Source organism: Cystoisospora suis, assembly GCF_002600585.1.
Source record: "Cystoisospora suis strain Wien I chromosome Unknown contig_4012, whole genome shotgun sequence".
In the NCBI taxonomy this organism is placed as follows: domain Eukaryota; phylum Apicomplexa; class Conoidasida; order Eucoccidiorida; family Sarcocystidae; genus Cystoisospora; species Cystoisospora suis.
The window spans coordinates 3,319-18,784 of NW_027156805.1; the positions used below are offsets into that span (position 1 = coordinate 3,319).

General features: G+C 44.6%; 2 protein-coding genes across 2 annotated transcripts; both read left to right on the top strand.

The window, feature by feature from the left end:
- The first annotated feature begins 6,067 nt into the window (after positions 1-6,067).
- Positions 6,068-11,256, top strand: CSUI_007548 (erythronate-4-phosphate dehydrogenase domain-containing protein). Its single transcript, XM_068067693.1, has 5 exons — positions 6,068-6,762; positions 7,706-8,095; positions 9,192-9,326; positions 9,909-10,064; positions 10,669-11,256. Exons 1-5 carry the CDS (start codon positions 6,544-6,546, stop codon positions 10,936-10,938), a joined length of 1,170 nt encoding a protein of 389 aa, XP_067920329.1. The 5' UTR covers positions 6,068-6,543; the 3' UTR covers positions 10,939-11,256.
- Positions 11,257-14,177: 2,921 nt separating this feature from the next.
- Positions 14,178-15,466, top strand: CSUI_007549 (uncharacterized protein; the record flags this gene model as incomplete). The annotated part of the gene is made up of 1 exon (XM_068067694.1): positions 14,178-15,466. A coding segment is annotated over exon 1 (375 nt), but the record flags the coding sequence as incomplete, so codon positions are not given.

The window sequence follows — 15,466 nt, forward strand, 5'->3', positions numbered from 1 at the left end:
GACTCCTTCGAGTCAGGGCTGCTAATAGTGGCGCCGAGTTCAAACTCGCACCACGCAGACTTGTTAAATTGGATGGGTCCGGCTCACGAGAACAAGCGACTGTGACGGGCATAAACAGTACGAAACGTCTCTAATCTTGCATGGACTGGGAGAAGGAAAATTGAGGGAAAATCTCTTTTTTCTTCTCGTGGATATGATTAAACAATGCGCCAGAGCTCACAGCTAGGATGCATGAAGTAGTCTACTTGATTTGTCTTTCCGCCAACGAGGGCTTTCGAATCAATGTACGAAGGGGGGCAACCGGAAAAGCAGGTGAAGTGCTTGGAGAGGATGCACTTAGGGAAGCGCTTTGCCTTTGATCTCTCGCTTCCCGGACTATCGTTTCGGTGCGGGTGACAATCTCCGTTTAGCCCGTCATACACCGTACAAGTCCCTCCTGGTTAGCGCACAGACCAGGATCGGGAAAAAGGGTGCGTTCTCAGAGTTGAGTAAGGGGGAAAGGAGTATACGTCTCGATGTAGCTACTCTATAAGCTTGTATCTGTCTTCCAATTCACATCGTCACCTACATTGTACATGAATATATATATATATATATATATATATGTATATAGCCCATAGTTTCCAGGGTGAGAGCCCGTGCATGGTCGCTGCTTATCAGTGGATATGCCTCCTCCGACGCCCTTACAATGGTGACCTTCGCGGTCCTTGATGTGACGAGGTGTATAATTCGGCGACATTTCCGACTTTTCCAGCTCTACGGTAGAGGTAGGACAGAAAGATAGAAGTCTAGAGAAGTTCCTAAGAACAGCCAGAGCTAGAATGGTCGCAAATGGATGAGACAATGGGCGCTCTTTATCAGATGAGCGAGAGAGACATTTATGTGTTGCTCCAGATTGCTAGTGGTTGAAAGGCAGCTACGTAAATGGATAGATACACAGAATATCGGTACGGAGGTATGAAGTAGTCGACGTTTTTCACGTTGAGCCATGGCACACTCAACGTCTCACCCACTGTGTACCTTGCAGGTGCACCTCCCCCCTGCCATTCATGTCTATTCATCAAAGGCATGAGCACTAGGAGCTTTCTGGTGTTCTCTCAGTACCAGACGATATTTCATGCTAACAGCTGTTGCTAATTACCACTTCCTTTTGATAATCATACAGAAAGATCAGGCTGCAACAGTTCAGAGCGATCAACGCTCTCCCTCTACCTACAAAGGTACTTTCTTCACATAGCACGTCATGCCTCTCTGTACTTATGCTAGACGACCTCGCTTCTAACCTTGTCCGGCAGAGCACTGGACTAGGTAGCTTGCTGTTTGCTCGTCTGCGGGGGGCCGGCCGCACAGAGTGACCCTTGGCTCTCGGAAAAACCACGCGTCCCCGGTTCTCCTTTCCCTTCCTAAACACGGGTGGATCCCTTTTGGCTCTGGATGATATGCGAGAGAGCGGCGTTGGTTCCTTTTCTGGCTGCGGCCCTCCCCGGTCACCGACCTGATGGTGGAATGTCAGCCTCGAATATATGTCGTCTGGAATGTAGTTGTGCTAGTTCCGGCCAGTCTTTGTCCTGCAAGTGTCACCTACGTGAGATCGCGTCTGAGATTCGTGTGAGGACGTCTCTCTACTTTCCCGAGAGAGGGAAAGATACGAAACAAAACTGAAGGCTTTTGTGTGAAGGCAGGGGCACCACTACGGGAAGGTGCGTCTGGTGCAAGAAAGCTCATGCAGAGAAAGCCCCTTGAACGACACGGCCCGAGGGGAAAGGACAGCTGCTGCTCCAGCCGTAGCAGGGCGATAGCGCACGGGTGACTGAGTGTGTAAGGGTGGCGCAGTTGAGGTGTATGGCGCCCTATTGTTTGGGCCAGCCTTGGCGGTTTCAAGGCTACCGCAAACCAGGTGGCGAAGGAGGGCAAGGGAAGCCGGCAGCGCTTAGCTGTCTACCGATCCCAAGACAGCCTGCTACGTACATGTGTGTGCATGTAGATACATGTACGTAAGTGTATGTGTGTATGTGTACAAACGGACATGTAAGTTTGGGTATCTATTGACATGATTTACATGTGTTCATGCATATGTTCATGTGTTTATATGTCTGTGTAGGTATGTATATGTCTGTAAATTTATGTAGGCGAGCTTATGTCTGCATGCAAGCGTATGTGTGTACATATGTGTATGGACGTGTGCCTACAAGTGAGAAAGAGATGGGAAGAGAAAGACGGATAAAGAGAAAAATAGATTCTTTTTCTTTCTTCCTGCTGTCTAGTGGACTGGCTCCTCAGGCCTCCTTAGCCTGATTTCACACCAAGGAGCTGATCACCTCTCTTTTTCTACGAAGTATAGACGCACCTTGTGACTTCACTAACTACCGGTCTATCTTTTCATCTGCTCGCCTATTTAGTTACCTATCCATATGTGTATACATCTATACACATACACGTGTTTCGGATTATTCTTTCCTGTCTTCGTGTGCTTCCTTTCACACGGCTGAATGGTGGCACGGGGGACGTCCACGCACGTGCATGTACACCGATTTTCTTCTTCTTCTCCATCCAGATAGATAGACAGATCAAACAGAGGAGAATGGTGGTGTGAAAAAGACACATTAAATTAAAACACGTAGATGCATGATGCGCAGATGATCTGTCAGATTTGCCCTGGTCCCTCGTTCAGTAATCCGAAGGAAGAAAGAAGGAGAATGTTTAGGGTTGAGTTTTCGTTATGAACGTATGTCACAGAACTCAACTGGGAGAGTATCCTGGGAAGAGAAAATCTAACAGCGAAAAAGAGACAGAGACAGAGAAAGCAGATTCATCACTTGTTTTCTTCCATCGTTACCTTCATTAGCTATTCAAAAATCCACTTCGACTTTCTTGCGACTCCACAGCATCTTCTCTCGGAAAACCAAGAGAAATGCACTCTACCATCGTTCAGTCTCCTCATATACACATCAAATCAGCCTATACAGACACGCTTGGCTTCACTTCACGCGAGGAAGTGATTCTCTTGGATGTATAGGAGGGTCAGGACTATGATCTATAAAGGTAAAGCGGGTGCGTGCGAATGGAAGAAAATATAGCTCGTGCCTTCGGATACGACGACCGCAATAGGAATAACCCAACGGCACCTCAACGGATATAAATATATATATATATATGTATATGTCGTCGCTTTACATTCGTTACGCTGTCATGCGCACTATAGACGTATATATACCTATACATGTGTGCGTAGATAGGCATTTACGAAGAATGGTGGCGAGGACGCTTTCAGCCAGAGACTTTGTAATTTGCGTGTACCTCCAGAATTCTAGAAGGAGAGCTGCTTTCGTTTTTCTCCACACCAGGATAGAGTTGATTTCCTCCTCAGGCCTGCAGTAGTTTCCGATCGGCATGAATGCATGAATACAGATATGTACATGAATCGTTCGGGGTGACGTAGAACGGTGGAAGATGCCGAGACAGATAAGAAAACTTCCAGTAAGAATGCCTTCGCTTACCCCCAGCATGTGTAGCGAGGCGTAGATCGAGTCGAAATTTCCCGCTCCCGCGATAGGGCTCGCTGTACCGCGGTAAAACAGCCGCTGCTGAGCTCACCAAAGCCAGCTAACTCGCCAGCCCAGGCGGCAACGTCTGGCGCGATGGCTTTTCCATCCGCAAACGGATGAATGTACATATGTACATAATTTGTTTGGGGTAACGTAGAACGGTGGCAGATGCCGAGCTGACCCGGGCTGGGGAGTTAGGTGACCGTGGTGAGCCTTCGGCAGCAGGTGTATTACCGCGGTACAGCGAGCTCTATCTCCTTAGGACAACAATTTTCCGCGGGGGTGAACTCACCTGCTATAGCGAGCTAGTCTAACCAACTCTGCCGATGGTCTCGCCTCGTGCATCGTATCGCAGCAAGAGGCGAGACTGCCCCTTATGGCGTAGCCGGAAACGAACTCACTCTCGCTAGTGAACCGGAAAACTTCCCCCTCTAGGCTAACACTCATGACAGGACTGAAAGAGATGGATGGCATCACGGGCTCCAGAAAGACAGGGCCAGGGAAATTTGAACACGTAGCTTGTATGTGAACCAGTAGTGGCTTTTGGGTTGCAGAGCTCGGTCATACTTGATCTCGCCGTGGAAAGGCGTATGCATCCCTTTACCTGGTATTAGATGGCAGATCTAAGGAACGTATACGAGAGCGACAGGGAGGATGAAAGTCTGATTCACCCGCTCAGGTCATGGACACAGCTCGGCTCCTCTTGCAGCACCGTGCTGACCACCACGCATAGTCATAGTACAGGCTTTCTACTTGCGTGGCTCCCCCCGATGCGGGCCTCCTTCATCCAGCGAAAATGAAGACGGCAATGTACAACAATAGTCCTTAATATCTGTGTTTCTGGACAATGAGTAAGTAACAGTGTTTTGTGTCTTTCGCTGAGAGGCTTACCCGCCCGACAGCTTCCGCCCAGCACTGCCGCCTTCTGTTCTGCCAGGAGCGCAGCTCCGGACTCGGGGATTCTAAGGGAGACCCCACAACGTCGCGTCAGACAGCAGACCCCCTTCTACTTCGCTTTTCGCGCGAGGAAAGCATTTTGTCGGCACGAACACGTCTTCGACACTTTGTTTCCCATCTATCGACCATAGAAACACAGTAACTATCATAGCTTGGATTGCAAACATTCTGTAAGCAGCAAGAGAGCACATTGCTCAATATATAAAACTAGCAGACACGAAGTCTAGGGACCCTATAGTGCATTATTACGGGTGATCGAGGCCGAAGTCAGCTGCTAGGCTCAGCTGTTGATACCGAGTGTCAGGAGCGCCGGACTTGACTAGTTAGAAGTGTGCAAAGAAGTACGTGGCCTTCCTTGCTTGTGTGAAGAAGTGCCTAGCTGGAAGCGGAGGCCACCTCACACGGGTGGCACAGGGAATACCAAACCGACATAACGGCATAGCCGAAGGACAAGAGTACGACAGCCTTCACATCAGCGAGGTTGGGCAACTGGCGCACCCGGGCTAAAGCGCTGCCACGCCCCAGAAGGCAATAAATACAGCAGGGAATGACCCACGCAAGCGAGGGCCTTGTGACGGCCTCGGAAAAGAAAGTCCAGGAAGTTGAAAGGTTAGAAAAAGAATCAAGACTTGAAAAAAAAGGAAGTTTCCTGCTCGGATGGTCTGTACCCCGACTGAAGTACTCCGGTCTGTCATCGTAGAATAGCTGGAAACCTTGGATATCTGAGGTTCCATCCTAATTCATCGCTCAGGTTTTTTATTCGTCCTAGGGAAACTACCTGCCGTAGTTCTTGCCTCCGATCCCACAATGTCGTCGGGCCAACAGAGGACGGACTGATACCTTTTCCAAACACAGCAAGGAATGAGAGATGGACTGCACAGGTAAGGCTCAGCCAGCTAAGCGAGCGACACGACCGTAAGAAAAAATGAGCTGTTTCCGCCTCTGAAACAACGGCGGGTCAACATGTGTAGGAGAGCACAGAACTGCGAAACTTGCGATCCGTCTGTTTGGTGCTGAAGGCTCGCCCTGAGGGCAAAAGACACGCGCCGTCACTGCCACATGAGATCGAAGCGATTGCTATGACATGGTCGGCCGCGATGATCGTTGCTCATATTTGAGTTTGTCCCTTGTCAGCTGATGTGCGGGGGTTTTTCTTGTTCAAGTAAAGCAGAGAACTCCGAACACTCTTCCAAACTTCAGACGGGAGTGCGATAACTTGCCCCTTTTGAGTTGACAGGACACTGCAACCTCGCGGTCCTGAATTTGAAAGCGTTGAGTGGGGCACTTTTGGAGGCAAACCGATGTGGCACCTAGCCGTGGAGGGGACGGGGGCCTACGAGTTTCACAGTGGTGTGTCATCCATTGGAGACAGAAAGGCAGCCGCTAGTGAGCTTTCTCTGTACGCGAAGTCGAGGAGACGAAAGTTAGCTAGATGCGGGAGGAGGTACTACCCCGCGAGCTTACGTAGCGCTGTCCGACTAGAGGCCCGTCTCCTTTTTCCGTACACACATGCTATCGTCGCCAGAGCGTATGCAAAGCCGTCCTCTCAGCCCCAGTCACACACAAGTGACTTGACTGGTTATTTGCCTTCATTTCCTCATGCCTTTATGGCGCAGGAAAAAACATCCGTCTTGCTTAGAGGCTGGTAGTGAGGTGTACAGACACCCCAGCGTGTGCAGCATCATCATGCCCCATCTGTCGTTGAGGTGACCTCCGAGTTACTCTCTAACCAGCGTTCTGAGGAAAAGCTTCCGAAATATTTCACTTCATCTTGTCGCTCTGCTTTACTTGCGTAACCCTTTCTCTACCATTCGCTTCTCTATCAAACTCTTTTGCGTTAGTTCCCTCCACCAAGTCGTACTACCTCTATCTTCCAAATAGCTCCTCGCTGTTGCCCGAGCCTTTCTGCGCGAGCGACTTGGACTCGTCCCCGTCAGAAGTCCAACCCTTGTTGTGCTCTTTTCTTCTTCTTTTCTCTAGATTACATCGCTCTCTTCTTTTCTCCTTTGTTTGTCTTCTTCCCTCGACAAAAGTCTTTAGCATGGATGCTCCCTCTCCCCCCAAGACTACTGTGCTTGTCCTACTAAGGCAAGAAGTACCAGAGGATACACCCCCGACTAGGAAGGCTCCAGAACCTCTCTGTCTTGTTGTTTACCCAAGACTTCTAGCCTTCTTACGAGAAGCTTACTCTAATGAAGTTAAGGTTATTGCAGGGGCATCAGTGGAATCTTTCCTTAAAAGAAAAGATGAAGTCGAACAAGTAGGAGATCACCTCTACCAAGAGGTCCAATGAACCACTTCAGATAGCTCGAGTCTTTATCTTTTCAGCTCTCCAACTTTTTTCTTTTCTTCGAAGCATAGTATTGTTTGTTTTCTCTTGGTTTCCGAGCAATAGATCTTTCTTCTACTGTCGTCGTTGGCTATTGACGATTCTTTCTTTTCTGCCTCTGCCCGGAACACAACCCTGCTGCCATACTTCTGCTTTATCTACATTTCTTTGTATATCTGCGTGTAAGGGAGTATCACACTCTATATACGTAAATAGGAGTATTTGTAGAGCCGACATCTCTGAATACGTGCATGCCTCGTCTACATACACTCCTATCCACATGTATAACGTAAGCCTTCCATTCTCTCTATACCCGTGCACACGTATATATCTATTTATCTATCTATCTATATCTTTACATTCAGAGAAGTACAGCTGTGACAGGTGAAATGCCTGATAATTCTGACGATGGAACTGTGTAGATCTCCAGCACTTTCCGGGTCTCGCGTCAATGTACAGAAGTTTGTATCTATCCTGCTTGTTACTCTAAATGTCCATTCTGCGGTATCGACCCTTTTCACAGTCCACATGGTAGATTCTCCAGACTCCGGGCCAAATTCTGGTTGCTCTTGTCTATACAAAGATACTCGCACTGAACTCCTACCTACCTACCTCCCACCGAGTGTATATACACCTCTCCACTTGTCTTCAATAGTGCATGAGACGTGTCCTGACAATGCGACAAGAACTTTCCACTCTATCTCTTCTACTACTACCTTCTTTCCTCTTCTTCGTTTTCTATCCATATCACCATTCATGAATTTTCCTTCGACCTTTCTCCTCCGTCTTGAACCTTCCTTCCTTCCCCGCTTCTATCTAGTGACTTCTTCAAGTATGTCTACATTTCTTTTTGCTTTCTTTCTTTTCTTCGTAGGCACAAATCGTTTTTGTCCTAGATACTTCTCCAGAACTTCTTTCTTCTCTCCATCCTTATTTGAAGAGCCTTCGATGGATTCATATCTACTTTGTCGGGGTCGACGCCTATACGTCTTACATAGCAACAGCTTCTTCTCCTAGAGATGAGTCTTTAACCTTGCAAGATGATCCTTATTTCCTTATTACCAATGGACGGGGTGTATTTACACCTCCTCTTACAGAGTATGTCTTAACTGCTATGCTCTATTTTACCAAAGAAATACCTCGTCTAGAAAAGCTAAAGAAAGATAGGAAATGGGAGGTCTTCTCTATGAATCAACTCCAAGGGAAAACAGTAGGATTTCTTGGATATGGAGAAATCGCACAAGAGACGGCTAAACTTCTTCAGGTACTAAGCATCGAAGCTTCATATCGATTCATGACAATCGAGATGAGAACCTACCACTTGTGAATCTCATCATTCTTATCTTCTCCATGGAGAGAAGATGGAGATATTCATAGGAAGCTCTTATACATCACTTTCGTACGACCTCTCTTCAGCGCGAACATACTGTCTGATCTCTTTCTTGTCTCAGTCTTTCCTCTCTCTCTCTCTTTCTTTCTCTCCTTCTCTCTTCTTTTCAGTTTCGCGGGCTCTCGTGAGAAAGAAAGGATAAGTGTTTCATTTTGCCTTCTCTTGTTCAGATAGATCAAGAGACTTTCGTCTTCACGTCTTTTCATATACCAAATACGCCTTGGTCCTTTCAAGCTTATCTCTCTCAAACTCGTCTACGTGTGACGGGGCTTTCTCTTTGACGCTCTGATTTGGCTCTCTCGCAAGGAGTATGTATGCCTTTATCGGGAGAAAGGAGGTGTACGTACAGCCGGTCTTTTTCTCTGGCGTTCCTTTTAGGCTCAGATCGTTTGAGTTTGATCTATTCCTTCATTCCATGTATGTGCTTTTGAGATTCCTTCTTTGAAGCTCTTGCATGCATGCATTAGTTGTCTGCTAGAGAGAATTTCCAGGGTGTCTATTCGATGCTCTCCTCTTGCCTGGTCGTCTTTTTGCTGCCGCTGCTGATGCGTGTTTCTATAGGAGGGGTACGCGTAGAGGAAGGAGGCATTCCCTCGTTCCTTCATTTCACTTCTTTCATTCATTCACTCTATTCAGATTCTCCTCCAGCAGAGAAACATATATGCTCCATTTCTATATATCTATATATCTTTAATCTATATATCTATCTATCTTTAATCTATCTATCTATCTACCGCATGCCTGTTTTCTTAGTGTTTTCTTCGCCCTTCATTGTTTCACTAAAGCCCCACGTATCCATTCCTCTTCTTCTTTCCACCATTATCATCGCTTCTTTCATCTTTTCTTAATCATCCTTTTCTTTCTTCTTCTTCTTCTTTGTATCCTACTTCAATAGAAGAGGGAGTTTGTCGTCTATAAGAATCTGAGTGTACGATATCTCTTAGTTAAATCTCTACGTTTTCTTTGGTAGGCCTTTAATATGAAGTTCACGGTCCTGCGAAGACAGAAGAAGAAGGAGAAGAAGCCCTCGGATGGGACTTCCTCTGACGCCTCTCTTCCTTTCATCGAAAAGACGTGGATCTCTACAGATTCAGATAAACTTGATGTGGGTTTGCTATCAAAGAAAAGTTCATGTATGGATTAGATGCCTCTCGTCTTCCTTATTCTCTCTTCACTATGTCCTGCCTGTCTATGTTGCAACAAGAAGAAAGAGAAGAACATTTATGGAAGAGCTAAAAGAAAGAAAGAAAGAAGAATGAAGGTCTTGTGAGATAGGGAAATGGAAAAGAGAGATGTAGCAGGTAATATGATGTCTTATAGAATATAAGAGAAACTGTTCAGTAATAGCTGGATATAGGGTGTATATACACACAGTATGGATGAATGTGGAGAGGATCATAGGAAAGGAATCTTATAGTAGTCTTCTACTCTTTTCATCTATTTTTCTCTTCCCAGTTCATTTCTCGTTCCTCTTTCTTCTTTCTTTCTTTCTTTCTTCACGAGAGAAGAAGCCTATTCATCTTACTGTATCTCTTGTAGAGGTCAAGAAGACGTTTTCTTGTCAAAAGCACTGCTTCTCCATAGTGAAGTGTCTATACACCAGAGAGGGATGCCTTCCGTTTTTGCGTTTTTCTTCTTCTCTTTTCTCCAGTCTTTCTTTTTCTCCTCGTTTCTTCTCTCTTCTCAGTTCTTTCGCAGCGCAGACTTCGTTGTCTCTTCTCTACCGTCTACGAGAGAAACACAAAACTTCGTAGGAAAGCTCGAGTTTGAGGCAATGAAGAAATCCTGTATTTTCGTCTCCATTGGAAGAGGGTCAGTCGTTGACGAAGCTGCTCTAAAAGATGTAAGTTCTCTGACTCTACGTATGTATAGAGACAGAAAGAGCTGTCTATACACATCACAGATGAATCGCGCATGCATGCAGTTAGATGATGTCTATGTCTCTCTCTATATGTAGATCTACGTGTAGGATGTCTGTAGGATTTGTATGGGGAGTTTTCATAAGTCGAGAAGGTAAACTTATACAGGGAGATGGATGGAAGCGAAAGGGATAGAGACGTACGTACATATGACGATGAAGACCCCTGTCACGTATAGTAGAACTATCTATCTATCTATCTTTAATCCATCTATCTTTAATTTATCTTTAATCTATCTTCCTTGGATCTGTCTGTACTTCTTCTCGTCTATTTCTTTAGACATACGTGTGACTCCGTTCTTTTATCTCTGTAGACATTTCTATTCGACAAGAGAGCAGAGAGCCAATAGTAGTAGTCGTAGTAGTAGTAGTAGCAAAAGTCTTTCGAATCCATATCTAATTATTTATTCTCCTACTGCATGCGCCTCTAGAAAGAAGGCTCATATCTCGTCTCTTATCGTCCGCATTCTTTCTTTCTTTCTTATCTCTTTGCTTCCTTGCTTCTTTGTTTCCTTTCACCTCGCCCTAGGCACTTGAGAAGAGAGAGATCTTTGGAGCAGCGCTAGACGTTTTTCAGCAAGAGCCTCTCCCTCCTTCTTCGCCTCTCTGGAATGTGGAGAATCTTCTCATTTCTTCACATACATGTGACTGGATAGAAGATCATAGTGCACAAAGAGGCATACATGTCTTCAATGAAAACTTGAAACGCTATCTCCATTCAGGTGTAGGTACACCTCCTTCGAAGACCATCAAACAGGAAGACATGTTCACTCCTATTGATAAACATCTTGGCTACTAAAAAAGAAGGAAGGACAAGGATTCTCGTTCACTCTCTCTCCTTGCAAAGATCTTCCTCCCTCTTCTCCATCTTCTCTTAGTGTCTATGTCGGCCTACCTTCCTGTCTCTCCATAAATAGTAGATCCATTTTACATGTGTCCCTATTCATGCCTATTTCACCTAAGTAGATATATAGATATGTACCAGCCATATGTGAGCAGGTATATACATGTATATGTACATATATGTATGTGTATATGTATATATGTATTTGATATACTGTCGAAGGAGTTTTGTGAGCCTGAGTTCAGTCGCGTTAGAGATGGAAGGAAAGTCGATTTAAGTCATTCTGGAAAAATGAAGAAGGAAAGACACAAAAAGAAGAAGAATCGATGCCTCGCTTCCAAAGGTGTTGAGACACGTCAAGTCAAACAGACGATACGTCTCTCTCTCTCTCTCATTCTCTCTTGTAATTTTCTCTTTCTCATCTTTCTTTCTCTTCGTGAGGGGGAAGAAAGGGAAAGAGAGGTAAAGGATGGAATGTGAACACCTAAAAGAAGGACAAGAAGAAGAGAGCCGCTTTTTCTCCTTGCTTCACGGGATTTTTGACTTACCTCAAGGAAGCCCCACTTTCCTAGAAGTTTCTTTGGACCGATAAGGACACAACATACACCACGTAAATTTCTACAAGGGAAAGAAGAAAACTTCTTTCTCCATACTCAACTCCCTCTATTTCTCCTTATCTTTCTGTTTCTCTATCTCGCTCTCTATGCGTATGTACGAGGAGAAGGAGAGGAGAAGGAGAAGAAGGAAGGGTGGATGGATAAGTAACTAGTCTATTGTGGAGTAGCAGTAATAGTAATAGTAATAGCAGTAATAGTAGTAGTGGACTAATTGTAATGAGGGTGACGATGGTGTTCCCCTAAGAGAAGAGGGAGAAGGGACAGGATGATGGCAGTACGAAAGGCGATGAGAGAAACAAGGAGAAAAAGAAAGTGTAAGAGATTTCTTAATTTTGTTCGTCGTTTTACAGAAGTAGGAGTGACGTATGTATTCCTGAGGGGGATGCTGAATGATACAATCTATACTGTGTGAAAGAGAGAGTGGAGACAGAAGAGGTGTACGTACACCTGAAATACCCGTTGCCTCACAACGCTTTTCTTTCTGAAAAGGACAATCCATACACCCCAGTTGATTAGCATACATCTATAGAATACCTACAAGCTCTCTCTTTCTGTGAGACCGAAAGAACACTGTCAGTCTGTCTTTCACTCCTTTTTCTTGCTCTCTCCAATGAACTTATGTTTAAACCGTGCCCCGTATGTCTATACATCTCTACGTGCAGACACTCCGAGTCTATGTTTCAATGGATAAAGATCTAGCTATGACTAAACACAACTACAAAAAGCACTCCTGTACGGATTACCGATCTACCTGTATGACGATAAAGATAAGTGACTTTTCGAACGTAGATAAAAGTTTCTTTCTTACAGCTCTTTGAAAACACGTAAAGACTTTTCTAAAAGATCTGAAGAGAACACGATAGGAGAGGCTCAGCTAGCTAGCTAGATAGCTAGCTAGCCCTCTTTCCTTCCCGGCTTCTCCTTCCTTCATTTCTTAGATTCTTCTTCTTCTTACTTATTTTCGGTCGTTTTCCGATAGGAATGCTCAAGTGTAGCGGAATGCGAAACCTTTCTATGTACGTCAAAAAGAGAGATAGATCGATCTAAGAGTGAGGCACTCGAAATCGACTGAGAAAATTCAGGTGTATATCCACCTGAAGGTACGTGATCACACACAGGAGAAAGCGAAGAAAAAAAAGAAACAAAAATAAAACTCCCGTCCGTTCTTCACGGGAAAAGTTTTCCTGTGTACGATAAATATTCTATATCAAGACGCAGGAGGTATTCGCACTACACTTATATACCGTATGTGCGTAGATATATACATATATATAGCGAGAGAGAAAGAAAGAATAAAGAAAGATGGAGTAAGCAGAAGTATGTATATAGATATTGGTTTATCTATATCTTGTTTCTGTATGCTCGGGTGTATAAGAGGAGGAGCGTGTTAGGATGATGGAAGAAGAACCTCTGTGTGTCTATTGTCTCTTGGAATGAAACCTTGCTCTGTATGTACACCTCAACAGAAGAAGACCTCTTCCTTTCGGTGTCCCCTTCTTTCATAGACTGGGTGGTCTCACAGCCAACAGATGTATCTGCTTTCTCTTCACCATCCTCTTTTTCCTTTTTAAGGTCATCTAGAAGCCAAAACTCCAGGGGTGAGATAGAGAGGAAGCAACCTTTGCAACGACGAGAACACTCCAAGTGTTTCTTTTTCCTCTCAATCTCTCTGCTTGGGACGTCAAACAAGATCTTCCTAGCTATTCATCTACCCCTCTGTAGACCTCAATAGTTCTCTTCTCTGTCGATTTCTCAGTCTCTCTGTACATATGTATATAGCTGGGTATATATGTACGTGGGTATATGTACAATGCGTGCATGTATATGTGTGTGGTATATGACTGTATCTCTATTTTGTCTCATACTTCTCTTACATCGAGAGATTACGTGTAAGAGCGGCCGCAGGTCAACAGATTCCTTCCTTTCTTCAACAACGCTGAAGTCTCTCAAGAAATCTATCAAGAAAGCAGATCACAAGCTGGGTGTCCTAGCTAGCCATATGTATCGATGTCGACAAGTTCGTTTATCTCCTTCCTGTTAAGGCTTCAGGCCCTCGATAGAAATCTGTTTTCTCTTCTTTTCTTTTCATTTCCCCTTCGCCGTTTTCTATCTCTCTGGAGAAAAGGAGAGACGAAAGTCAAATTCGATTGTCTGCGTGAGTAAGAATGATCCAAAGAACACACAGGCAGGCAAGACAAGCATCCTTCGAAGTCGATTGTCGGACAATCGAGCTAGCCGTGTGGTGTCTTCATTCTTTCCTTCCCTTCAGACAACCCTAAGGAAGAAAAGAGAGGAAAAGTTTGTGGAGCTTCAACTCTGCACAGCCAAGTCTACGTCGTTCTTTCTTTTCCTGCTTTTCTCCTTTCATGACTAATTCTCCTGTACGTACAATCTTTTTTCTCTCACCCAAACCGAGTGAACTCATGCATCCTGAATGCATGCCATCTCTATATTGTCATGCATGCATGCGCATGCACACCGGGAAAGACTCGATGGTAACAGGTCTCTTCGTTCGTTCGTTTCTGAGGCAAAATCTTTAGAAAGTTGTAGATTTAGTCGTCTTCTTACTTGTTTTCCTTTTGTTCTTTTCGCATAGAGAAGGTTCTTTCTTTCCTCTCGTTCTTCTTCAGAATTACTTCCATCGATTCTCTACCTTTCCCTTCTCATCTTTGAAGAAGAAGGACGCGTTCATAAACTCGATTTCTCTTTTGTCTTTACTTTCTCCCTAGATCCGGCTCGCTCCAAACTTGATATGCTGTCCATACAACACCATTGTCAGGTGTATATACACCCGGAGTAAGAAAGGCCTCCGGCGTCAATGAACTTCGAATCTCGTATACGTTGGTCTGAGTTCTCAAGAAGAAAGAAGAATCTTTCTCAGTTCCTTCTCTGTTGACGGAGAGAGAAGAAAAGAAGAATTTCCATCTCCTTTTCGTCACTTGTCTATGGAGGTTTCTGTGGAAAGCTAGGAGGAGTCGAGACATACACATCCTTCAGAAAGAGTATAGCAGATATCTTACGGCTCTATCGGCCTATGTCTATATATGCGTATATGTATAGAGTTTGTCTAGATCTTTATGTATGCCTTCGCTTCACTTCACTATAGGCGCGCCCTATACGCCTTGAGATGCGCATAGCTCTATAAACATATACACACGTATATATATGTATGCATATATATATATATATGCGTCAGTCCAATATTTCATACATCGCCTTCTTCTTCTTCTTCGAGTCTCTCTCGTCTTCTCTTTTTTTCTCTTTCTGGTGCTTCTCTCGTATGAGACAAGTTTGGCTTTCTCACTTTCTCCTTTTCTTCTTCTTCCTTTCATTCCAAGCGACTGACCCAACCCATTCTGAGCCAAGAGGAGAAAAGATGACATCTTGAATGATAGCCATTGAGAAAGAAAGAGAGAAGAAAATCTCTTTTGTTTCCTCTCTTTTGCCTCTCACTTTTCTTTCTTTCTTTCTTTGCGCACCCCGGAAGGAAGATGCTGACGATAACAAAGAGGACAGCTCCTCCTTCTCCTCCTTCTTGCCTTCTTTATCAAAGTCTTTCCTTTTCTTCTTCTTCTTTTCTTTCTTCTTCTGTGTATTATGCCGTATCGACAAGAAGTCTATCATCCTCGCCTTTTTCTCTCCAAATAACACGATGCCACTCCCCTTCCTCTTCTTCTTTTTCTTCATTGAATAGTCCACCTCTCATGAGAGAGAAATGTTGGAGATTTCCTCGGTCTCATTCCTGTAAGATGCAACAGCCTTCTTCATTCTCTCTTTTACGTTCTTCTTTCTCTCTCTCTTCTCCTTCTTCTTCTTCTTTCGTTTCTCATCCTAGAGAGTCGACTTTTTCTTTTTCTTTCTCTTCT